The sequence below is a fragment of the Struthio camelus genome, chromosome 2, assembly GCF_040807025.1.
Source record: "Struthio camelus isolate bStrCam1 chromosome 2, bStrCam1.hap1, whole genome shotgun sequence".
Taxonomy (NCBI): Eukaryota; Metazoa; Chordata; class Aves; order Struthioniformes; family Struthionidae; genus Struthio; species Struthio camelus.
Window position 1 is genome coordinate 34122019 of NC_090943.1, and position 26037 is coordinate 34148055.

A 26037-nucleotide genomic window follows, 5' to 3' on the forward strand; every position below is an offset into this window, starting at 1 on the left:
GATTCTTTCTTTTTTCCTTGAAAAGGAGTCCCACATCAAGTGGGAAGATCAACTCCTGCATAATAGATGAGGATGTAATTATTAGTGTTCATTATATCCATTTAATGTAATTAATTGTAGAATCTTTGAGGGAATATGTAATGTGAAGGAGCAGACAAGACATTGCAGCAGTTTGCATATGGAGGTAGCAGTGTAAAAATGGCAGCTCCTTTCACATACCCTTTAGACTAGCAAGTCTTGGTCTAATTAAGCTTTTTTCCTGTTTTAATCTTCTGCTTATATTCTTTGTTTCTCCTTTTTATTTTTCCCCTTTCTTGCATGTCCCCTCTACCGGCTGTCCGTAATTACAAAGCTTAGTAGTAGCAGAGACAAAGTGTTACTGTAAGAACATGCGGACCATGTTTGTTCTGCAAAATCTGATCTAACATTTAATATTCATTGACAACAAGCCTTTCCTGTCAGGTGAATGGAAGGACATAAATGCAATATAATGCAAAGTAGCTTGAAGTGACAAAAACAGTGTATGTTCCTATTTCTAATTTTCTTTTATCCTAGTCTGAACGAACATAAAAATTTTTTGTTAGTGCATATTTCATGCCTGCTGCAGAGTAAAACCACAGATGGTTTTTGAGATAGGCTGAATGATGTAAGTAATGTTTGCAGAGCAAATAGTGAAGAAGGTACTAGTATTTCGATAGACAGCCATACAGCCTACTCAAAGAGATTAGAAGAACAAGCAAATAATGCTGATTCTTTATTAAACTTAAAGTGATATCAGGTATGCATTAGTTGAGCCTGCAAATTAGGACCAGAAATACTTCAGTGATCTGGGTTTGTTCGAGTAACTGATCTCTAAATGCAGAGCTCCACAGTGGTTTGTAACAGAGCATATCTTAGCTTTCTGATGCTATGTGTTTCTTGCTGGCCTATTCTGTTTAATCTGTTCAACCTTTCCTAGGAGGTGCTAGGTGTAAAGAAAACTTTAATTTGAATTTTGAAAGGATAGTTCTTGCTATGGAATAACCCACACCACTGTTCTTGTGCAACGTATCTGAAGTGTTTCACTTTCTTTCTTCTAGAGTCGGAGTCTGAAGGGGAGGAAAACTAAGATGGTTCTACAAAGCACAGTCTCAATCTAGTTTAATGCCAAATGCGCTTGGGAATGCCGTACTGTTCAAGCAAAGAGGCTTTACTTCAGTGTCATACAGAAAACTATAGGCTAGGCTTTCCTTTTGTTTAGAAGAATAAAGGTTTTTAATGGAGCCCTGAGGCATTAGATTCTTTACTTGGGACTCTACCTCTGGCTCATTGTACACTAACTTAGACAAAGACATTCAGCAAGGAGCCATGTAGGAAAGGTGAAATGAAATACTTATGGACTCCTTTTTATTAACGGTCTTTTTCAGGTACTATGGTATATGAACACTCCAATTTCTGTTTATAGAACTGTTTGGTCTGTGTTTGTAGCTCAATATTGGCTTGTGTATGTGATTTGACACCACCACATTTTTTTGAATAAATGGCTTTTATATCTTAGTTTTGTAGTGTTAGTGTGTATGTCTTATAAATTTGCCACTAAGAATTTACAATTCTTTAAGTGCAAAGTACACAAGAACGACACTAGACTTTTTGGTTTTGTATTCCCTATATTCACAGAATCAACATCCCTAGTTAACTGGGATCACTATCTAATCTTTATTATCTTACTTTCTATATCACTTTGGACAGATTAATCAGATTGCATAGCAAATGTTGATATCTTCAGTTTATTAATTCAAAGAAAATGTAGAAGAACAAGTCTGCAGAGTTCTAGTTTTGCATGTGCAAAATTTATGCAAATAACGAATAATATGCAGTCTTCCTTCAGACTACACTCAATTATTGGCAATGGCTGTTCTCATTTTAGAACTATTAGCTTCAGAACATGCATGAGTAAAAGTCATTACATGTGAAAAGTGGAATCTATTTATACCAATGTGACATAAGTCACAGCAAGATATTTGACCAAAATACTGCATTGAATATATAAACTTCTCAAACTGCATACTGCTTTCTTTAATATTCCCTTGTGCCTTGATGTGATGTCATTTACAACTCTAGTGCCTGGGACCTGGCTAGGATGTTGTATACATAGAGCCTATCTGCAGCTTTGTTGTACATGCGTGTAGCCCTCAAAACACAAGTCCAGAGCTAGAGCTCTGACGTTGTGCAAATCCGCAGCCAACACTCGGGTTCACAGTTACTGGCATCCTGCACTGTGTGGAAGGTCCTGAGCAGCACCATCTCCCAGCTTGCACTTTTTTCACACAGCAGTCAGGCAGATAAACAATTGCTACCATTTCCTTTTCCGCAAGCAGAGTTACTTTGCAAATAGTCTTCTCCTGCCCCACTCCACCATTTGCTGTCTGTGCCTCTGACCACACTGGTTCCCAGAAGCAGCTGTACAGTTGCTTAAAGTCATACGCATACCAACAAACAGATGCCCAAAAGTGAATAGCTTGTATGCTACCACTGACAGAAGTCACAATTTTGAATTTGAAAAGTTTTCTAAGGTATTAATGAATATGCAGTTGGGAGTATATAAAACTGCTTTTCCATGTAATCTAAAACTCCAGCTGACTTCAGAGGTGCCAATCTAGAATAATGTGCAAAGGATACAGTAAAATACACCTGTGGGTGAGATTGCCAGTGCATGGTGAGACAAGGCTGCCTGCAGGCTGTACGAGCCATCTGCTGGAGAGAAAAAAACATCATTGGCAGAAGTCACTTTGGTGAAATGCAGCTAGTCTTTCATGCCTGCATCTGTCTTCAGTGTGCAATGGATGTAAGCAAAGCCATGTGGGATCCATTTCCCTGAAGTCTCAGCATCTACAAGCCAGGTACCTATGGCTTAACTGTTGTACTGGCCCCCTTCCCAGTTGCTAGAGAGAAACAGGTGCTTTTAGGACAGGAGCCACTACCCAGCCCACAACTTGTGTTCTGGACTACACCGACAAGCCCACAGGCTTTACGGGAGACATAAAGTGTCTATCTCAGATTTGGGGAGGGGATTTTTTTTTTGTCACACAACCCTCAGCACCTGATGCTTTGTGCCTTCTTATCCGTGCTTAATGTTTAGCTCCTGGGAGCTTCCCTCAGCCTTCCCTCCCCCAGCAACAGGACTTGTCGTTTTGCTTTAGGCATTAAACGTTTCTGATTCTAGTTTTCAGGAATTTTCCCTGCTCAGTCTTGGGAGATCGGTTCAGATGGGGACTTTTCCATGCACACGTGTGCTTTCAATTCGTGCTTAGAACTCCTGCCTGGACGTATGTACCAGCAGCTGAACTAGGTGGCTGCACAAATGCAAGTAGAACTGGTTTGTTTCCGTCGGACTGGATTTCAGTACAAACACGTGTAATGACTAGGCTTTGGCAAAGAAATGGGATTTAGAACCTGGGCAGAAATTTTGATGCAACTCTCTTGAAGCAAAATATCCCTCTCTGAAAGCCATCACAGAATCTGAATTTCAGTTAAAAAAAAAAAAATCCCAAACCCGAAGTATTTCTTTAACACAACCCTTAAACTACTATTTCTCTGCTGGAGAAATGAAAATCGCAGTCAATACTAAATATATTGTTCAATCTGGAGTTAGTTCTCTTAAGAATAAAAAGACACTTCATTAAAAATGTGCTTCACATGATATATTACACTTAATTTTGAAATATCAATGGGATCTAAATGTCAGACCTGTAAATATCCTTTTTGCTCTACAATAAATTGCAATAAGATACACTTTAAGATGGGGATTACTGAATTAGAAAGTGATTTCTCTCCCCTGGCCTCCCCTTTCTGAAACCACGCTGCGGTTTTAGCTGTGATAACCTTTTATACTGCTTTAAAATATCCTTTTAGCATGTAGCATAGTGCCATTGCAGTGCAGTCCTCTTCTGAAGTGGAGAAAGGAAACTCATCCAGGCTAGACCCTTCTGCACCTTCCCCAGTGTCCAGCCCATTACGGCACTTAGGAGAGGGCTATGTTGGTGGGGATTTTTTTTGTTTTGGCATGTGTGTGTGATTAAGATTTTTATCTAAGAGTTATTCTCAATGATTAGTTCTAGTAATTGATTAACCAATTGGCAAATTAAGGATTGGGTTTCTTTTAACTTTTCTCTTTGTTCAGTCTTACAGATTTAAGTTTGTTTGTTTGTTTGTTTGTTTTTAAACAAACTAACTGCATGTCTTGCCACTGAGTTCATCCACAGGTATTAAAAGAATGGCCAGTGTAGCAGATGTTTGGTTTATGTAACAACCAAATGAATCTTCTGTCTCATTCTGTTGAGAGGATGAAATTAGTTGCTTTGTCCTGATAAAAACAACGTGCAGTTAGGAGCTATGCCAAAGCCAAGGGAGATGCTGGTAAATGCCAACTTTCAAAGTCAGGTTTCTTACCTTGAAAGAGATTTTATGAAATGTGAATCCCTAATCCTTGTATGACTGTGCAAACAGAGATCTCCTTCATCAAGTTACTCTTTTAATATTTGAAAATGCAGAACATGGGAGGTATCTGTGAATGGATGCATATGTTCATTCAACAAAGAACCCTGAACTCCTGCAATGACTCTTTTTTCTGATTAAGGCCCTGTCCTTTCATGCTTTTGTCAAAACAGATTTGAAAATGCAAAGCCTATTTTGCAATACTTTAAAATATAAACAATTATTAAAATAGGTTTACTGTAAATAATATATTTAATATAGATAATATATAATTTTATTTATAAATAAACACGACTAATCTAAATGTTATTCATGTATTATATTTGCTTATTTAAAATATCCTTAAAATAAATAATACATAGATAAACAGAAAATATTTTATGAAATATAAAATTATTTTTTAAAAACTGGAGTAAAAAAACATTGTAATTGCAATGTTACAAGATATGTGCCTAATACTAAGGGAAAGATAATTAGTTACAGAATATTTTGACTACAGCTCAATTTCAGTCCATGAATTGTTTAAATTTATTTCTAACTGAATAAACTAGCATGTAACTTTTGGAATAGGTTTTAGTTTTGTTGAGAGCCTTAGTAGCTTCACTCCATTACTTTATTTTCAGAAATGCACAGAAAACCAAAACACCTGAATTTTGAAGCACTGTTTATAAGTGAGTAATGCTTTTAGCCTGAGCGCAATCAATTTCTTGGAATTCACCCTACGCTTTACTGTTAATGGAGATGAGTAACAAGTGATTCAGCCTTCTTCATTGATATGCTGTAAGAAATGGCTGGACCTTTCTTACTTTAAGACGACTTACACACTTGATTGTCTAGCTATTAAAGTTGCTTTTGGTTTCCTTTCCTCTAAGTAACTCTCGGATCTATGCATTATTTTAGCTCTGCAGCTGTTTGAATTAAAAGATTTAAAGGCTATTAAAAAATCTCTTAAAAGATCAGTTCTGACCTTAAGTATAATTCAGGATATGTTATTTATTAATAACTATATTTGTAATATAGTAAAGCCTTGGAACGCGAGTCATGGCCCAGGAACAATTTGTGCAACGGGCTGTATAGAGCAATGCAAGGTATGTGCAAGAGAATTTTCTACTCTTTTACTTCTGTCTTAAGCTAGACGAAGACTCCTGTTCTTGATTAAAAGATACAAGGTAGTGGGTTCTCCTATGAACTACTTAGCCATGATCCTCGATAAGACTTTAAAGCACCAAACGTTTCATGCCTATCGTTTGGTCTGTAAATGGAGAGCCGGGCACATGAACAGAGATAAGTGAGAAACTTTCATCATCATTTTCCAACTCTTGACAGCAGACCAAAAGGGGCTAGCGAGGTGAAGTGCAAACACAACCACGTAATGCAATGTTAAAAGTATAAAATATGCTAAAAAAATTCTAAGACATAACCCCCTCCCAGTTCTCAGTACTACCCTCACCAGTGCTTACTACAGCTTCTTTAAGAAAAACACACTCCTTGGCAATAGTTGGGGGGGCTCGGTCATAAACAGCTTCCTCTTTACTCGGCTGGTCTCACTCTCCCTGCCTTCCTGTTAGCCAGCTCTTGTGATTTGCACCATTTTCACTAAAGCCCTGAACTCCAAAAAATTTTGGCTTAAAACACCAAAGCCCCAAGCTTCTTGACTCATTGCTTGGTACCCGCATCAAAGATTCAAGCAACAAGGTGCTGTTTGCTGTAATTTTTAGAAGTCTCCCCCCCAGCCCACTTAAAAGCATTGCAAAAGCTTCCAGCCTTCCAGCTGCTGCCGCGCTGCGGAGGGCCAGGAGAGCGCAGGAGGCTCTTCCCCTGCGTTCCCGCTCAGCGCAGGCTCGTGGGCCCGGCCCAGCCCTCGGGGGCTGCTCCTGCGGGCCGCTGGCTCCCAGCCCAGCGCTGCATTTCCCGGACTGTGGTGTCCATGCAAGGCGCTGACAAATTGCGGTACTGCATCAATAGCCTGAAGCGAGCTTAATGTTTGGTATTTGAGAGGCACACTTTTATTTCAAGGCGGCTTGTGCACTTAAGCAATGAAAAAACAGTACTTCAAAGGGAGCAGAGAGAGAGAGAAAGAGAGAAAATGTGGCCCAATCTCTTACTTTCAGTGTTGGAAAGGGCAAGGGTTTGCTGAAATCTGATTTCCGTGTTGAACACCTTCCTCAAAATGTGAACTTTCCGAAGGGGAGGATTCGGCCCTACCGGCATGGTGGATTTAGGGAACGTTATTTTTCAGTCTTTCTGGGTTTGAACTGCAAGACAAAAAGAACAAAACTCCTCATTCTCAGAACATGCTTTTACTGAGGTGCTAGTAAATTATCTGATAATTGTAGTAGTTCTTTTCTGACATCTCAAAGGATTTGCTTTAAATTGCTCTTATGTTCATGGACAAGAATATCTACCTTTTAAAATCACATTTACATTTAAAAATGGAGCTTTTCAATATCTAAAATAAGGCTTATGGGTTGACTAAGACGATACAGTCCTCCAAAATGAACCACAAATAATATTACACAAGGTAATTGCAGCCAATCATTCAAATCTGGTTCTGCCACGCTGTTTATTTTCTTAAGGAACAAAACAAGGAGAGTTTACGTAACTGTACCTTTTCCAGAAAAGTCACATCTTTTGATTTTTCAGCAAATATCCCAGGGACAGTATGGAAACGAAAATCTCCAGCGTCAGCTTCTTCCACTTTTCCATCAGGCTTTTGTTCTCAGGCCGCGCTACCTGAGTTAATTCTTGCCTCTTACCAGAGCGACGGGCTTCTGCAGCCACATGTTGGTGGGAACAAAGCTGAGGAGAGGAAAAGCAATCAGTTATGCCAATACCTGTAGATTATACTAGGCAGGCAGTGCTCCCACGCAGCGTGCGTAAGCCTAGCCTGGCCCTCGTGCCCAGCGCTGTTGAGCAGGGGTCTCAGATGACCTGCTCACTATTTGTTTCCTGCGGGAATCCAATTAACTGGGTCCCATGGAGGAATGGAAATCCACTGCTGCAACTTCTGGGACCAGGAGCTGCAAGAGAAATAACACATGCCCTTTTCTGCATTGCTGCACCTCCTTCATCCACTTCAAATGCTCTGGGGGCCTCCCTGGCCCAGCGAGCAGCACAGGTCGGGACTGCCTGTGCTAGCAAGGAGCTTCAGCAAGCGCCGAGCGTGCAGGAAGCCCCTCCGGGAGCCAAAAACACTACCCTGGGGAAGGTGCAGCGAGGGGCTTAGGCTGAGAAAAAGCACGAGCCTGGGAGCATGACCCGGGCTGCAGGCCTGTGGGGACAAAATACCTCTCATGCGATGCCAGTGCCAGAGGGACGTGGCGGGTGCTTGCAGAGCAAGCTGTGTGGACGTATGGTCTAATGCGACGCTCCATGACGAGGGTTTCCTTTAGCACTACTGCTAAATAACGCTCCTTAGGAGTTCCCACATGTAACACTGGTTTTGCCCAGGGTGTGTATATCTAACCGTTGTGCCTGGACTGTACATTGGCACTGTGTTGTCCCCTGGATAAATCCTTGTTTCCTCAGAGGGAATCACAGTAACAATTTGGGATGATCCAGATAACAGGGGGAGTTTACAGTACGTGTGTGCTTCTCCACTCCCTCTCCTACAAGGGATGTTAAACTGCACAGTTAAAAGCAAAATGCATTTCTCAGTCTCAGCTGTCATTCAGCAATCACACAGCAGGACCACAGGGATGGCTCTGTTTTCCAGACGTGCGTTACATGCCCACTGCCACTGGAGAGGTGTTGTGGACTGCGTATCCCAGCATCCACCATCATCTCCCCGTCAGCAGCAACACAGAGGCTCGTGCTGCGACATCCCACGTGATGTAGCTGTACATTGAGAGGTGATATTTGTTACTTGGATCTGTCGCTCCCACAGCTCCTGGCTGCCAGAAGCTTGATTCCCTCAATCCAAGTAGCTCATTTAACACTTCAACATTAAGGATTGCCACTGAAGCCTATACTCATCACCAGCACTTAACAAGACTTGAGTGCCTGTTTCCATACTCCCTGGCTCCCATTTCTCCAGCACCTTTCACCCTGCAGGATTGCAAAGGAGCTTTGCAAACCGAGGCCTTGCTCCAGAACTCTGCTCACTGGGAGAAATACACTTGCGAATGCCAAATTTCTCTCATTTATGAACATATAGGGTTAAAAAAAAAAAAAAGATTCAACCCAGAATGAACAAATGACTGTACCATGGCAACTTCATTTTGACAATGTGCATTTGTGTTGGAGTCTCTCCCAATACATCAGCTGTCAAAGAGATTTTTCTATTTATTTTTTCCCTGATGAAGTTTATGAACATCGATGACAAGTCAACATCATTCTCTCCATATCATTACTATTTGTTGCTGGGATGCATGATATTTGCATAATGCTGGCAGCCACAAATTATGCCAGAAGAAGTAACAAAACACTACTGTTGATGTATCAACAAGGATAGAGATATGTACCTATCAGTAGGGATATGACCAAAACAATGTTTGTAGGCAGACATCTGTTATTAGCCCAGCCAGTCAAACTGGGAAAAATCAATAACCTTTCAAGTGCGTCAGTCCTTCTCCAGGTCAAAAATAAAAGCAGTAGCCTTAACAAATACTTATAAAATGAGAACAACTGCTCTAAAATTTAGTTAGATTTGCATCAATAAGATCACCTGAAAGAAAATACAGATGGCACCTGTGAAATAGAAGGGTATTGTAGGGGGACTGGGCAGGCAGAAGGAAATTATAAGGGGACTATCTCTGTGGAGAGAGGCAGATAATTTAGAGTCTGTGGAATATGAAGGACATGAAAAGTTAAAAGATGCCCCAAAATCTTCCTCTCTCACTACGCTCAAAACCTGAAGAAGTTCAAATGTGAGGTTATGAGATACAGACTTCACTTCACTTATGAGATGCTGGGATCCCAGCATCAAGTTTGTCCCTTTCTGTGGACAAACCTGACAGAGACTGTTACCTTTTTAATCCAAGCCCTTGTGGGACTGCCAATGCAAAAACATCTTCCGAAGGAGCCCGAACATGAGACTATACTCCCACAGCCAGAAATGTATCTTGTGTCATGAGAGGGGAGCAGTGTAGGACAGACTTGCAAGATTTAACTTTTCCCACCTTTTGAATGTAAAAACATTTTTATGTGATTTTATTGAGACAGTGGGATTCTAGGGTTGACAGAAGTAGAGTAACACTTCTTTTTGCTATCACAGATTTCATATCTTCTACATTTTGCTTTGAGCTTCAGATGTTGGTGAATTCAGAAGCCTCTGAACCTGGAAAGCTGTTTGGAAAGAGACCATTAAGTCTAGTTTCAAATCAAAAGGTTTGTCATCCTGTACCCAGCCATGAGTGTCCTAAATTCTTTCTCCCCTCACAAAATAAACATAATTCAGCAAACCCAACATAGAAATGCTTTCAGCTCCCAGAGAGATGCTGTCTCACTTACTGCGTAACTCACCTTACTCTCCCTCACAGACTGGCCCAGGTTTCCAAAAAGGCTTTGGAGCATTTTGTCTCCCGCAGCCCAAATTCTAGATCTGCTCAGCAGGGGAGCTGGACAACCTGTTTACTCCCAGGCTTCAGCGCCCTCGTGCTGGAGCTTCCTGCCGTGCTCCCACCAGGGCTTCTCCCTACACGGCTGGGGCAGCAGCCAGCCCCAGCCTGGCTGGCGACGGGGCCTTGTGCTGGGCTCCCTCGGTGCCCCCTCAGTGTCGCAGGCTCCTAGCAGGGCCCAGGGCAAGCAGAGCGCAGGAACTGTGTCTTTTGGCACACCTTGTCCGATGCTCAAGGAAATCTGCGTCGCACCCAGAAATAATCACGGCAGTCCGTCTTGTGCAGCTGCAGTCCCGGGGGATCCCAAATAGGGCAACATCTTGGCAGGGGAAAAGTCAGCACCTGGGAAAACTCGAGGAGAGAAATATTCAGTACCACTCGTGAGAGAAGATGAACAACAGGAAAGAAAGGTAATTCAAAATAACCGCATAAATCACAGTCAAGTGCTGTCACTTCTGCACCAAATCACGCTTCCACGCTGCTCTCTCTTGTGCTGCCTGCTGTTACAGTCACTCCACAGAGCACTGCTACAGCGAGCAGAGGGCTGCAGCTGCATCTCCTTTGCTTTCCTTCTCTTTCAGCTTTTGACTGTTCTGTGCATATTCAGTTTCCCGGTTTCTTTAGTTCCTTATGTTTTCTTAGTTTTGTTTGTATGAGTGGTTTTTATTATTTTTATAACAACTGCTTATAGTTTAGTAATTTGTTATGTATATGTTACTATATTTATGTTGTGATTTAGTGACTCTTACAGTATCTCCCGGTGTGTTTTTTTTTTTTTAATAAAAAAAAAAAAATTTTTTTAAGACTGCAAGAGCTGGGCCTGTTCAGCCTGGAGAAGAGAAGATTGAGAGGGGATCTCATCAACGTGTACAAGTATCTGAAGGGGGAGTGTCAAGAGGATGAGGCCAGCCTCTTCTCCATGGTGCCCAGCAACAGGACAAGAGGCAATGGGCAGAAACTGAACCACAGGCAGTTCCATCTGAACCTGAGAAAAAACTTCTTCACTGTGAGGGTGACAGAGCATTGGAACAGGTTGCCCAGAGAGGTGGTGGAGTCTCCTTCCCTGGAGATATTCAAAAGCCGTCTGGATGTGATCCTGGGCAATATGCTCTAGGTGACCCTGCTTGAGCAGGGAGGTTGGACTAGATGATCTCCAGAGGTCCCTTCCAACCTAAACGATTCTGTGATTCTGTGATTCTATCTGAAATGACTCTCTTTTTTCCTAAGGAATTCTCCCTAGGACAGCAGCTGATGGTGCTCCTTCAACTGAAGGATTCTGAGGTCAAAATGCAGCTTGAATGATGCAGACACATATTCGGATGATTTGTGTAAACTTAAATAACATGATCCTCCCTTCAAGAACAGGAAAAACAAATGGCCACTCGTGTATGCTCTGCCTGTGCACAAACACGCCTTTAAAAATTACTCAACTTGAACAGGACAGATGAAATGCAAGAATCAGATGTAGGTAATAAAATTCAGCTTGGATAAATAAAAGTTATATGAATATATCTACTGAAGAAGTGCTAAAACAACTGGTTCTCATGACTGTAAACTCCCAATGATTTCTGGGGAAAGCTGTAAGTGGATATGGATGGATGACTGAACAGGGACACATGGTGGTGCTGGTGTTGCAAAGCAACCTTGGAAATTTTTAACATGGAAAATGCACGGGGGGAAAGTGTCGTCTTCTTGGGAATACTAATCCTCAGACAGGAAAAAAAAGTACAAGTTCCCTGCATATCAGGGGATAAATCCACGAGAGGTAACTTAAATAATGTAGATGGGAACCTAAAAGCATATTATAGGAAAAGCATAAAAGCATTATTTTCTCCAAACACAAATGAGAGAGCAAGAGCAGAGCAACAACCTTCCAGTCCAGCAACAGTGGGAGCGTCTGAACCGTGCTGCCTAGATGACATTTAAGCTGGAATTTTATTTCCATGATGAAATCCTGCTAGCTGTTCTCACAAGATGTCACTTAAAATGTCAGAAATCCAGAGATATTCTGGAATTCCCAAAGCTTCTTACTCCACCCCACAAAATGGAGATGTTGCAAAATTAAGTATTTCCCCAAAATGCAGGCATCAGAAGCAGAAGCTTCTTCCAGGTTTGAAGAGGGTACTGAACCTATTATTATAATCTTGACCCAGTTTTCACCAGCTATCTTTTATGGCTGTGCTAGGCAGTAATGAGCAGAAATATATCCTTCTCCAGAGGCAAAATAACAAAACAGCTCAGTAAAATAAAACTAAGTAGATCTGATAAAGCACTGTGAAAAAAAATACTATTGACTAAAAGCTGTCAAATAAACGTGCTCTCCAAATGAGGTGTTTACCTTTGCTTACTGCAAAGCACGTGCCTTCCATACCAGTATGGCAAATAAAGCAAATAAATATACATTTTAAACAAAGATCTGTCTTAGTAGCTTCTGTAGTTAAGGATTTACACAGTGTTTGGAGTAAAACTATACTTTTGAGGGATCTACTATCTCATTCTGTCAGCCCTGTGACCTTCTTGTCCTTCGGCTCAGAGGTAGAGACGACGCTCAGGGCAGACATCAAGATACTTGGAAATACTACATTACTTTTGATAGTGGAGACTTCTGGGGATGAGGTGGTTGGGTTTCAGCCTCAACACGGATGTAGCAATGAGAATTAGATGAAAAAGACATGATGTCTACTCATGGTGGCTAACACAAGAGAAAAACTTCCTAGCACCAATAGTCAAAATTAAAACTGGAAACTAAAACTGACCTGCTGCTGATAGGGAGAGCGACATAAAGTCTACCTGGCTTTTGTTAGCCTGCTTCTATCATAGCAACACTTGTAATAGCTATTATCACTTACATCAGGGATCTCACTGGACACCCAGCGTCTCTGCGAAGAAGCACCACAGTGCACTCACACATGATCAGTGCTCCAGATCTGTGTGCTCCCAATATGACTGACTGCTTGCTCTATCTACATTACATGAAGAAATATTTCCTGGGGAAAGTAGGCTTCGAGAGCAATTTCTTTTAAGTATATCATTCATTTAAGATTGGATCCTTCAAAGGATAGGTTGGCATTTAAAATGCCTTGCTACTATTGAAAAGGCTTGGGTTTTTGGCAGCATCACAGTCACTACTGCTTTGTCAGCGGTCGTATGTCTCTGAGTGGCATCAGTGAGGCAAGCAGCACTATGCACACTGTGGGCTGCCACAGCTCGGGCTGCTCCAAGGGATTTGTTCCCTGTCTGCAAGCTCCGATACGCTCCTAGAGGAAGAGTCACTCCTGTGGTGACAGGCTGGTAGCTCCCAGAGCTGACATTTCTCACTTGTGTGCAGGAGGTGGAAAGAAAATGCAAGATGGCATGGAAAAATGCTTCCCAGCTCAGACTGAGAAGTGAGCTAATTATTTTTAACTTGAAAATCTATCCATCGCTTAAAATTCTCTCAAATTTAGATTTACATTTAGCTTGGAGATTCAGCGTACTTCCTGTAAGGCACAGTCATTGGAGATTTTGCTCTCATTTGGGGATTCTTCACCTGTTCATCTTCTTAGAAAAAAAAAAAAAGAAACGAAAATGGAATGGCATACAGCCCTGTGTGTGACCTTCCTTCATCCCTTTCTGTTTGTTTCTTTTTCTTACTCTCTCTCGAGTTCCTGATATATGTGAGAGAACATAACTAAATGAAGGCTATGTTACTACACTGAGGGGACCCCCTTCTTTTTGACTGTGTAAACTGCATAGAAAGCGGATGAACAAAGAGGAATTAGCACCTGGATATCAATCCACTTTTGACTGATGGCTGTGTTGACCAGCACTGGCTAGCTACACAGGAAACTGCAGCTCGAAAGAGGCGAGCCCTAATGTGGGAATGACAGGTCGTGCCAGCTGGCGAGCCGGGCAGCAAAAACAGGCAGAGGGTCTCTGAGAGAAATTTCATTTGGTGAAAGATAAGCCCTGTTCTACCATCTTTATCCTTCTTCAAGGGAAATTGTAGCAAGCCCCTTCAACTGACAGAAACTTCCTGTATGCTTAAGGGAATAATTACTTACTGCAAATATCAGTATCTGACTGTCAGCTTACATAAACGGCCCCCCCAGTCAGTCTTTATGCCAGGCTGCATTATGTAGGAGCTACGTCTCCTTGGCCTCAGGTAGATGGAGAAAAAAAACAGTTGTTCGGGGATTGTGTTTTTGCCCTTCTGTGCACGTGAAGAGACATAGTCAGTGACTTCTCCTGTGCAGGTTGTTTCTCCTACCACACTCAATCGTGGCAGTAAACGTACCCTGCAAACCACGGTGCAGACACCGAGCAGAGTATTACCTATCCTGGCAGTGCCAGCAGCTCGGCGGCGTGCTCGTTTAGGTACGACCACTGCTACATCTGCAGCTGCCACATACCAGGAAATCTCCGCCACACTGAGTCTGTTCAATCTTGCCAGTGCTCAGATAGGGGGATTTGGTCCTGTGTGTTTCCAGGGGCAAGATTTTCTCTTGCAGCAAGACAGCTCCATTAGCCCTTCTCCATCCCGCCTAGCCCTTTGGCAGGAGGCGGCTGAGGCGATTTAACAGCTCAGCATTTCAGAAAGGGGCAAGTCCTGCTCCTTCCTCCAGCTCCAGTTCCAGCTCTTTGCTGCTCATTGCGGAACATCCCAGCAGGACCTGATGAGCGCTTGAGCAAAGGAAGTGGTGGGACCAGGGAGCTGGAAGAGGAAGAGATGGTTGGGGTCAATAGAGTCCAGCAAGCCCTCTCCTGTTTGGCAGCTTGCAGAAAGACCTCTGGAAAATTAAGAGCTATTGCTAATAGATGAACATATTCCAGAATCTTCACATTGCCTCACATTTTTAAGTGAGGGTTTGATACTCATTCAGTGCTTTCAAGGGAAAAGATTAAATGATAATATTGCTTCCCAGCTTGTCCCCAGCTTGGGCACTGATGATGATGGTGATTAAGCAGAAGACCTGGTTGGCAGTGGCAGACTGTTTCTCTAACTAGAGGAAATCCAGCCATTGCTATCTGCTCCTCATGCACGCTCCAAAGTACTGCATTCACTTCAGTATCAGCTCATGACTATAGGTCTCTTCATCGCCAGGAAAGAAGCTACGTTGCTCTAATAAGGAGATATTTTAAAGAAGGATAAATTGCTGGGGGCACAGAGCATTATTACTGAACTAGTTGCTTCAAAATTTATGTTAGGCCTCTAAAATGGTTCCGAGACTAGCATAAGATAATGACATTAAAAATAGCATTCTTTTAATTTGCCTTCTGAATTCTGAGCCATTTAATGCTCATATTTTCAAAGATTTTGTTCACAATGAAGTTTTCTTTTTCTGTTTCTGAAAGATTTGCACATCATCACAGGACTGCAGCAGCTAACTTTGCTACAAATAAGCCATACTAATGGAGCAGGGTGAACGTGTTGCCTGTGAACTATAGAAAATGTAGAAAGAACCAATAAATACACTAACATTTGATGTTGTATCTTTCTCTTCTCCCTCTGACTTCCTTTCATCTGATGACTGCCAATTTGGACTAAACCTCTTTATTGTCTCAAAAGTGAAGCAGGAACTCAAAGGAAATATTAGCACGTGATGGCATGGGCAGAAAAAGGACTACTCTAGCTCCCGAATGAATGATGCAGCAAGGGCTGGTGAACAGGTCTTCCGGTGCACTCTGTCCGCTTTGCCCTTTTCTAATATTTCTGAGCTTTTTATGTTAAAATAATGTGTTTTTTTTTTCCCAAAGAAGTCCAACTAGTCAGTCATTAAACACTCCACTTCATAAAATATATTTGCATCTCACTGAAGACTAAGTTCTGCCCAGAACTCCATCTATTCTATCTCATTGCAATCAGTTTTGTGAAGGGATTAGTGAGCTGACTTCCACTTGCATCACAACCTAAATCAGGCCCTAATTTAAAAAGTTATTTGCTAATTAGCATTGACCTAGTGCCCCAGCGCTGGGGAAAAAAACAGCATGTTTGCAACTCTTGCCCTCAAGGAAAAATATCAGTTGGGTGTGTTTTAGAATGAATTTGCTTATGTGAAGTATGACACAGAACAATTGAATGAATGAGGTGAAGTTGAAATGCAACTGTTTTTTTTTTTTTTAAACCAAACACAAACCTTTCTTAGACAAACCACTCACTCCTTTTTTTGAGCTATACTTAGTTTGCAGCACTGGCCTAGTAAAGGCTGGTGCAACACAGTATCCCATAATTTTTGGATTAGGAAGAAAGATAATCTCTAATTGTACTGGCTTGATGCAGTAAGTGAAAAGAAAAGGCTAGAAGGGATTATCTCTGAATCAAGCAGTGCAGTCACCAGATTGTCTTGCTTTCTCAACTAACTGCACAGACTTCTCACATCCTCATACGCACTACGTTACAACATATTCCTCATCATACTGCTAAAAGAGTAAAACTCACAGCTATGATCTCTTGCCACAAGAAGAATAAAAGACAGAAGAGGACTTCCCTACCAGTGTTTTGGGTCCTTCTAACAGCTGGGACTTTGTCAGCTGGAAGCGTTCAAGTGTTGTGAAGAAGGGGACTACGCCCCATAAGCAAGAACGGGCAATGAGTTATCTACAGATGACTCGCCCGGGCGTGCAAGGACAGCACGGAGAGGGTAAAGTGAAAACTGAGGTTAAAACCAGTCAGCAACATGATAGGTAACATGAAAGGCTTTTATAGGTAAGTCAGCAGCAGAGGAAGACCAAGGAAAATGTGGGCCTGTTGCTGAACGGAGCAGCTGACCTAGCAACAAAGGATCTGCTTTCTTTGCCTTGGACCGTACTGGCAAGGTCAGCTCGCAGACCTCCCAGGCCTCTGTGACGCATAACAAAGTTTTGGGAAGAGAAGCAATATTGTCGATAGAAGATGATCAAGTTAGGGGCTGCTTAAATAAGCATACACAAGTCAATGGGACAAGATGGACTTTCATACAGGGATGTCAAGGGAGCTGGCTGCGGCCGTTGCAAGGCTATTTTCTATTATCTCTGAAAGCTGCATTGATCAGGAGAAGCACTTAATGCCTCAAAGAAGGCCCATCCTCAAAGGCAAAAAGAAGGATCAGGAAGCCACAGACCTCAGTTCTTGGAAAATAATGAAGTAGGTCTTCATGGAAACTGCTTTCAAACACACGGAAAACAAGGAAGGGTCTGAGGAGAGCCAGCACAGTTTTATCACGGCCAAATTATGCTTGACCACCCCGATAGCCTTCTGTGATGAGATGCCCAGGTCTGCACAGAACTTTGGATGTTGCTTACTGGGACTCTACCACAGCTTTTGACACAATCATCTCCTATAGTAACCTGGTAGCCAGACTGGAGAGATATGGACTGCGAAATGGGCCAAAAACTGCCTGGACCATTGGGCTGAAAGGGTCAACAGTTTGAACAGTCAACAGTTTGAAATCGAACTGGCAGCCAGTTCTTCAAGGCTCGATACTGTGTTTGATGCTGTATAAAATCTTCATCAATAACCTAGAAAAGGAGGTGGTGAACACCCTCATCAGGTTTGGAGCTGATACCATATCTGGGAAGCGTTTGCCTTGCTAGAGGACAGGGCTCCCATTCAGAGGGACCTCAATAAACTGGAAGAGTGAGCCAACAGGAGACTCATGAAGTTCAACAAGAGCAAATGCAGGGTCCAGCACATGGAAAGGCATAAACCCCTGCATTGCTGCAGACTAGGAAATGACTGGCTGAGGAGCAACTCTGCAGAAAGCCACCGGGAGGACCTGATGGACAAGCTGAACATGACTCAGCAGCGCACCCTTGTGGCAAAAGAGGCCAACCACACTGCACTGTGGCCAACAGTGCAGCACTGGGCTGCATTAATAAAAGCATAGCCGTTGGGGTGAGAGGAGTGACTGATTATTCTCCTTTATTCAATATTTGTGAGGCCACATTAGGAATATCAATTTTTAGTTTTGACTCCTCAGTTCAAGAAAGTTATGGACAAATTGCAGAGAGTCCAGAGGACGGCCACTAGGATGGCTAAAGGGCTGAAAGGTATAATGTGTGGGGAGAGGCTAAGGCAGTTAGGCTTATTTAACCTGGAGAAAAGAAGCCAGGGAAGTGGGAGGGAGGAAGAATCTAGCTGCAGTCTTCCACTCTGTAAAAGGAGTTTAGGGGAAGATGGAGCCAGACTCTTCGCAGAGAGAAACAGCAAAAGAACAACGCAATGGCCACAAGTTGCAGCAAGGGAAATTCTGACAAGGGAAAAGTTTTCACAATGAGTACTTCAGCCCTGACACAAGTTGCCCCAAGAGACTGTGGAGCCTCCATTCTTGGAGATTTTCAAAACTTGACTGGACATGGCCCCAAGCAACCTGATCTTAGGATTAGTCGTACTTTGAGCAGAAGGTTGGATCAGATCCAACCCAGAGGTCCCCTGCAATCTACATTTTTCTATAATTAATGCAGTTTGTCTGAAAGCTCATACGCACAGCATAAACAGTGACACAGCTTACAGACAGCCAATGATGAGCACTTAACTAAGCAGCTTTCTTGAAAATCTTGGTTCTCACTATTCCCTAACTTTCTTTTGTGATGAAAAGCTCAGCTCCCCATCTTTCAGCTCCCACGACGCAAGGTCTTGCTCAGACCTTGCTCTGTTGCTCTTCTACATGACTGTAAACTTTTCAGAGTTTTGCTTCTTAGCACAAAGCTATAATATGCTGCCCAATTACTTCAGGATTTCTTGGCACTCTCTCAGGGAATCACCTGGGAAGGTGTATTGCAGAGGGTACTCATCCTCCCTTTGAGCCAAAACTGTGTGGTGATGATCTCCACCTGAGCATGACAAACAGGAAACCTCTGGGATTTGATAGGAATGAGAACCTGCAGCAGACAGGGGATAAGACCAATAAAAACTGCAATTAAAACTCTCCCACTGCTTACATCCTACTGCTAGTGCACAAGGCATTACTATGTCCTATTAATCTCAGAATCATAACCTATATTTAATTTTGAAGTTTGTGTTTTTATTTCAGACCTGAAGAAGGAAATGTGCCCCAAAGTTTGCCTAATTTTACAGCTATTGCAGTTGCTCTCATAACAGACTCCACTTTTGTTTACAAATCTTATTTTTTCTGAATATCATGACTAGAACAACACTATCATTTTTTAATTGATATACACTTCTTTTTGTTGTGGAAAGAGAAATACTAGATATATGAGCTAGAATCTATTATGATGTATTATCTGAACAATGTACCATATATTCTTCCTCAGTTAAAATTTTGGCTCTGTGGATTTCATAAAATAAAGATGAAAATAAATGTAATATATGCATAAGGCTATCTACCAAAAAAAGGGTACATTCATCAGCTGTGTATATAGATACATAACACTGTATATTCAAAGCAAATAAAAATTCTTTCAAAAGTTTCCCCTCAAGAAGTCCAAACGAGCTACTTAGTTGGACTATGGCAATCTTTGGCTTCCTTGGGCATAGCTCATTTTCCCCCGTACGGAAGAAAGAACAGTATCTCCAACAGCACTGAAATGTTCCAGCAGAATAGACTGAGCAGGTTTTCATAACCTGTTCCTTCCTGAAGCATTTAATAAATGCTTTTGCGAGCAGTAAAATTGTTGAAGTGACGTCCAAAGGATACACTGGCTTCTAGGCAAGGATCCATTGAGCATAGCTTGTATTTTTCACCTTCTTGCATATGTGGTAAGATGCAGGTTACTTGGTTGTGCTTCAGCCACTTAATTCTTTTCCTTCTCACAGCACTAGAGCCAGAATTCACTCGGTAAGTTAAAAGAAAAAAAAAAGGCAAGATGAGTAAAAATATGACTAAAGCTTAGATGCTGGCACATTGTACTGATACGAATGATCGGCCCACTTTCTGCTAGAACAGAGCATGATAAAAACTTCTCTGAGAGGCGACCCCTGCAGCAGTTACCTGCCTCTCCAGAGATGTGCAAATGCCTTACCTTTAACAGCAGAAATAAGTTGGATTTGGCTGCAGGAAGCACTACAGACCACTTTGCTTTTTGGGCCTCAAATTCTGCCTTTTTCTCTCCCTGGCTAACTAAAATCAGCCCACTCCAGGACATCCCCAAATCCTGGCCTACACAAGCAGAAGAAACGGGCTTTGGGTCAACCTTTTATGTGCTATTATTTAGAATATCACCGAGTAGTGTTATTTTCAGCCTCTGGTTAATTGTTTCTTAGTACATTAGATGAATCCTAATCCTCCCTCTGCTTAATTCAAAGTGGATTTTAAATATCTCTAAAGGCAATTCTTACAATTAGATAAGAGCTTCAGAAAATCCCAAGACCTTGCTTTTAAACCTATAAAATAATATCTATCTTCCTCTTTTTTTTTTTTAAACAAGATGACCTGTGAAATACTAGAAACTTTCCCTTTAAAGTCAATGTCCTAATGCTGTTTCAATTCTATGCTTATTTCCTCCCCCTTCACCTGTCTATAAACGTAACAGTAGACAAATACAGAGTCTACCTTTTGTCTGGCAAGCAGTATTCATGTCATGGTTCAACAGAAACGGGTATTAACAGAATCAACAAGTAAACATACTGTTGTTGCCCTCAAACGCTGTTTTCACCCATTGCCCGGCAGGCGAGGCGGGCATTTCTAACTCATGGCTTAAAAAACTAGCCCGGACATCCACTGGCTCAGTTTAGAACAATGGCTTCGTACTTGCCTGCAGCTATTTTTGCTTGAAAAGAGCCTCCATTCCAGGCAGCTTTCTAACAGTGATTTAATTTTCCAGGTTTAACTCAAGAAGTTATACCATTCTGATTCCAGTCAGAAAGTTTCTCAAGTACTTTTAGCACCTGTCTTTCCAAGAGCAAAGCTGGAATACACTGTTATTTCTCCAGCAATCAATTGTCAGAATTATTAAACTGAACACTTGCTACATCTTCATGCCTTGGGAGAAGCTAATTTCTGACCAAGGGGTGTGGTGCTCTGGCCACTGTATGTAAACAGCATATTTTCCTGCCCCAATTTCTTTCTCTCAATCTACAATGCTCCATTTCATCCCCCCTCCCCCCAAAAAGCATAGTTTGTCCAGTTTTTGTACATGTTCTCTTCTATGCAAAGAACAGCACAGGTGAGTTTATTCTGCATGCTGGAATCAGCACTCCTTTGTGTCTGGTTCCAATGCTCAGCAACATAAGATACCGTGTCATCACCTTATGTGTCTACATCTGGCGCTCATAAAACGGCAAAGATCCGTGCAATAAATACACTGACCTATGCTATATCTCACCATCTGTTGCTTGCTGTTAGCAAGGGCTCCTTTAAGGCTGGGGGTGCCTTATAGCACAAGCTTAATAGTAGCGCTGGAAAAACTGATTTTGTTCCAGGAAGTGGAGAGAAATTTATGACTCCATACAAACACTTATCATGACACAATTAATCCATTACAAAACAACTCAGTGAATAACTGGGGTATGTCCACAGGACATTTGCACTGAATTTAGTTCTCGTTAAAAGCAAATCTTGATCGTTACTGCAGACAACATTTTTAGTGTATGTTTTATTGACCTCATATATTCTACCTGCTGCTCTCCTGGCAACTAAGGTGACTAACTGACATCACGAGTAACCGAGGTAGCTCAGGTGACCAAGATGACTCAGATTCCCCTTGATAGTGCCACAGGCAAGGGCTGGACGTAGGAACCTCTGCGTTCCTTGGACTGACACAGTTGAGCATAGACATAATTTTTATAGATTATCATTTATAGATTATTATTTTTATAGATCTCTATAGAGATTATAAACATCATTTTACTTTACAGGCTTCATTGACTGTAATAAGGATCTTACAGTTACAGGCAAACTTTAGGCATGTTCATGTTTCAAGCGCAGGAACATGCTTTAACGGTCAACTGCCAAGGTAGGATAAACCCTTATTTTACTCCAAACTACCTAAAAAATGCCCATTTATGAATATTCACTATATACCCTAATGCAAACATCGAAAAATATCAACTGGTATAATAAATGCTTTGAATACAATTTAGATAGACTGTAGATGCTTGGCCTTTATTTTTTTTTATTTTTTTTTATTTTTTAGGACTGAGGCAGTAAGCTTTAAAAACAATTTTATAGGATGTTTTTGCAATTATAAAAGGAAAATGAAATATTCTCTATGCATCCTCATAGCCACAAGCATGACATCATTGCTTTTAACAGTCTCATTTGTAGTTTTCCTGTAGTGCCTTAAAACAAGCAAAAATACTGAAGCCTGACTTTAAAACACAGAAATACCAAGACAAAAATATAGCCAGAGAATAAAACTGTGCAAGATGTATTTTAAGTTTCTTACAAAAATTTATGGAATTAGCATGGATTTTAATAAGCCTGATTGTCTTGCAACACAGTTCATATCATTTGGACTCATTATGTGTATTTTTCTTGCTATCACAAGTATTTTGTTTACACATTTAAGAAGAGAAAGTCAAACTAAAGTGTAACTGATAATAATTACAAAGTATAGGGATTGCATGTGGCATTCCTACTCCTGAGAACACCTGGCTTTTTTTTTAACCCTATCTTTCCCCTCCCTGATTTTGATGAGCATGGGAGATTTTATACAAACAACAGGGCAAGAAAAATTACTTTACAAGACAAAGAGTGAAATATACTACCCAAAATGCTGTCAACGGCTCATTGTAAACCTGGGAAAAGCAAAACGATAAAAATCGATTTCTGCAAACAATGTTTCACTGGCGATATTTTAGACACTCTGTAATAGTAGACAGCAAGGAAAAAGGGTCACGATGTCTTAAAATTAAAGACAATAGTATATACTTTATGACAATTAGTACATACTTAAGCCATCAGGTTTAAAATTTGTACCTCAAACTTGACACAGAACCGTAGATTTAAGCACACAATTAATAAAATATAACAGACCATAACTGAACATGGCATTGCAGCCTACAGAAACAAAAGAGATCTTGCTTAAAAGCAGAGTTTGCATTGAGTGCTGCAGCAGAAGGCCCCATGTTGAAAACCTTCTCAAAGTTACAACAGTTGACGTGAGTTTTATATGCAAATAAGTAGTAAACTATCGAAATGGCTGCATTTGAAGCTCTTCTGAGCTCTAAGAAGTGTGATGGCCCCCAGCCGGTAGTTCTGCATTTTCACTCCCCTGTGTGTAAGTGCGTGCCCCTCACAGCTGCCCCAGCAACAGCAGCTGGACGAGTGCCCCTGCGCTCTCTCACTCTCCCAGTTTCCCATGACAGAAAACTAATTCACCCTGTTCTCCCATTGCCAGCACTGCCTGGAAAGACACCAAAGGAGGGGAGGGAAACAAAGACTGTGCAAGGGAGCGGGGAACAAGCATCAGAAGAAGTGAGGGAAGAAAAGGAAAAGGCATATTCTGTTTGCAGTTATGCCAGGCAACTCTGGGTTAATCTAACAGGCAGGACTGCAGAATTTGTCCCCTGTAGAGACAAAGGATGACGAGAGAGATACTTAGGATCCTCAACTGGATCAGCTGTTTAAAAAGCTAACCCTTAAAACACAAAACAAATAAACAACAACTAATAAACACTTTGCTTTCTCTACAGAGAAGGAAAGATTTCTCTCCAAGTACAAGAGAGCCAAGTGCAGAACGTAAGAGTATAAGTAACTCTTTGAAACTATCCGTTTACAAAAATTAAGACAATTTAGTTCTAGCTAGAGCCAGAGTACGAGCAAAGCCCTTCAGCCTGATTTAGGACAGGAGTACAGATGTACTTCTGACTACCACCAGGAATTAGCACAGCTGAATCTTGTAACAGCAATGATTCTATGCTAAATCTAAACCATATTGTCCTAAGTTTGTATTATAACTTGTGAACATAACTAGAGGAAAAAAAAGAGCTAGCTATGTTCATTTGTCAGCTATGTCCATTTGTCATAGCACTTTTTACTTAACGAAAACTTCTGATCATTTATACTAACATTAAATATTTAAATGTTAATATATTTACTTTTTTTTATTGTATAGTTGAACTGAGCCCCACAGAGTTTGCAACCGTCAGAGGTGGGTACAAACCAAGTTGCATTAGACATCGTTAGAGGAATACTTGAATATGAAGAACTAATCCTGTAATAGGTACTTCCCACCCATAAATGGAGGATCGGAGTGCCTCAACAAAAAATACCAGTATTAATTAAGAAAGCAGAGGTACACCTTTTAATAATTCACAGTGAAAGATATCTTCTAGAATGGCAGTGGATGATAATATTGAATAATTCAGTGCTATAAAATGGACAACGGTACAGTAACTTTATAGGTGAGTATTTGCAACAGAATCCAACAAAACCACTTGATATGCGGACAGCGTCATGTGTTCAGGAAAGGCTAGACATTGAAGATACTATTTCCTACTGAGAAGGCATCGAACACTTTTTGAACTGGTTTTTACAACAAAATTAAAAGCAGCTGATAAAAACTATTGAACTAAATGACTTTAGCCTGGGCTTACTCTCTGGGAAACTTGAGCCCAAAATATCATAAGCATGGCCCTATAAAGACAGTATCTCGAGTCAGCAAATCTATATTCTCAATAGGCAGAATTAGCCACAACATCAAGTCAGTTTAATTAGCAAGGGAATAGCTCTTCCCCCTTACTTTTCACTCATCCTGTCACTTTACAAAGCTGCTGCAGCAGGGAGAGACTATGCCTGTCAAGTTTGGAAGCAAATAAACAGAAAACTTTAGCAGTTGTTGAACGCTCAGATTTAATTTAAGGTCACAAATACGGGAGAATTTTAGTTTGTTGCCTGGCTAGCAGCTGAGAGGTAGATATCCATCAGTAGGAAAACTACAAGTCTTTATTGCTGCATGAGAAAAAAAACGTGTATTGTATTTAATTGTAGAAGTTTGGCAAAATATCAAAGACCATGGGGGGAAAAAAAAAAGAAAACGGAAAAGAAAGATTTGAGTGACAGACCAGGAAAGACAAGGCCTGCTGCTGTTCAGCCTTTTTGTCTGAGCGCTGGCAAGAATTATTAGCCTGTTGTGGCTTTCCTCAGCAGAGGCCAGCCAAATTACATAAAACAAAACACTTTTGGAATTTCCTTCTCAAATTGTTTTGATGACAAGCTCCCATTAAGAATTGTCATGAATTCATCAGAAAGTAGATGCAGCTTCCTCCTTGTGCTAGGACCTGACCATCGCAACTCCTTCTCTGGCACCGAACCTTGACAAAACGACGTCATGGGGCCATGTACCCCGAAAGATCGCAGCCGAGCAGCGCACAACGCTTCGTCTCTCTGGGAAGCCGGCGGAAAGACACGGAAAGATCTCAGGCGCTGACCCTGCAACAGACGTACATGTTGAAGTAACTTGCGCTTGCTAAACGTTTTGTATTTGTTGTAAAGCTTTATACAATAAAGTCAAGCCTGCGGGGACTGTAGGAAGAGGATTTTGGAGAGGATTAGTGAACTGGGACACTACTCCAGGCAATCCGAAACGGTAACAAAAACTCAGTAAAACTATGAGGTAATGACATAGAGATGGATGATTTCCTTTGACTATCTGCTAAGTTTAAATATTTAATTCTCAAAGTAAGGGAATACATACAGACATAATTATGTAAAAACAGGCAGAAAACCTAGACTGTTAATAAAACTTTCAAAAAGTATGGAAATGAAGAGCTGGCAACACCATTAACATGTTCTAAACGCTTAAACGCCCTGGAAAAATAAATCCCCGAATACTATACTCCCTTCGGATTACACAGGGGATTAAGTCATCAATCACAGACCTGCGGCACCGCGACGAGGGAGGGAAGGCTCTCACTCTTCCTCCACGACAAAATGGCTGAGGAGATGCTAACCCTCCTCCGATTACCCCGAGGTAAGGCACAGCAAATTCCCTTTTCTTTCCCTCAACCCCGCTCATTTCGCGCACAGGGGACACAGCAAGGGGGCACCGCTGTCCCCCCCCCCACCCCCCAAGAAACCGGGGCCACCAGCGCCGGTGGTCGCCGCCCCTCCCAGCCCTCCCCGCGCGCCAGCTCATTTGCATATCT

The 26037-nt window shown here is 41.6% G+C and overlaps 1 protein-coding gene and 1 long non-coding RNA gene across 5 annotated transcripts in view; one reads left to right on the plus strand and one right to left on the minus strand.

Moving 5' to 3' along the window:
• BZW2 (basic leucine zipper and W2 domains 2) overlaps positions 1-1536 on the plus strand; it is a 58328-nt gene extending 56792 nt beyond the window's left edge. For all 3 annotated transcript variants that reach the window (XM_068935027.1, XM_068935028.1, XM_068935029.1), the window contains one exon: positions 1080-1536. In XM_068935027.1, coding sequence (XP_068791128.1) covers positions 1080-1108 — 29 coding nt within the window. In that variant the 3' untranslated portion in view covers positions 1109-1536. The remainder of the gene's footprint in view (positions 1-1079) is intronic.
• LOC104147888 (uncharacterized) overlaps positions 1-26020 on the minus strand; it is a 32744-nt gene extending 6724 nt beyond the window's left edge. Inside the window, exons 1-8 of one of the 2 annotated variants that reach the window (XR_011139631.1) lie at positions 25771-26020; positions 19646-25321; positions 18753-18845; positions 9937-10382; positions 7082-7272; positions 6579-6728; positions 4429-4543; positions 2671-2730 (exon numbers count right to left, since the gene is read on the minus strand). This is a non-coding gene — a long non-coding RNA (uncharacterized lncRNA). The remainder of the gene's footprint in view (positions 1-2670; positions 2731-4428; positions 4544-6578; positions 6729-7081; positions 7273-9936; positions 10383-18752; positions 18846-19645; positions 25322-25770) is intronic. The other variant, XR_011139632.1, reaches the window with a different exon arrangement.
• Between the last annotated feature and the right edge of the window lie 17 nt (positions 26021-26037).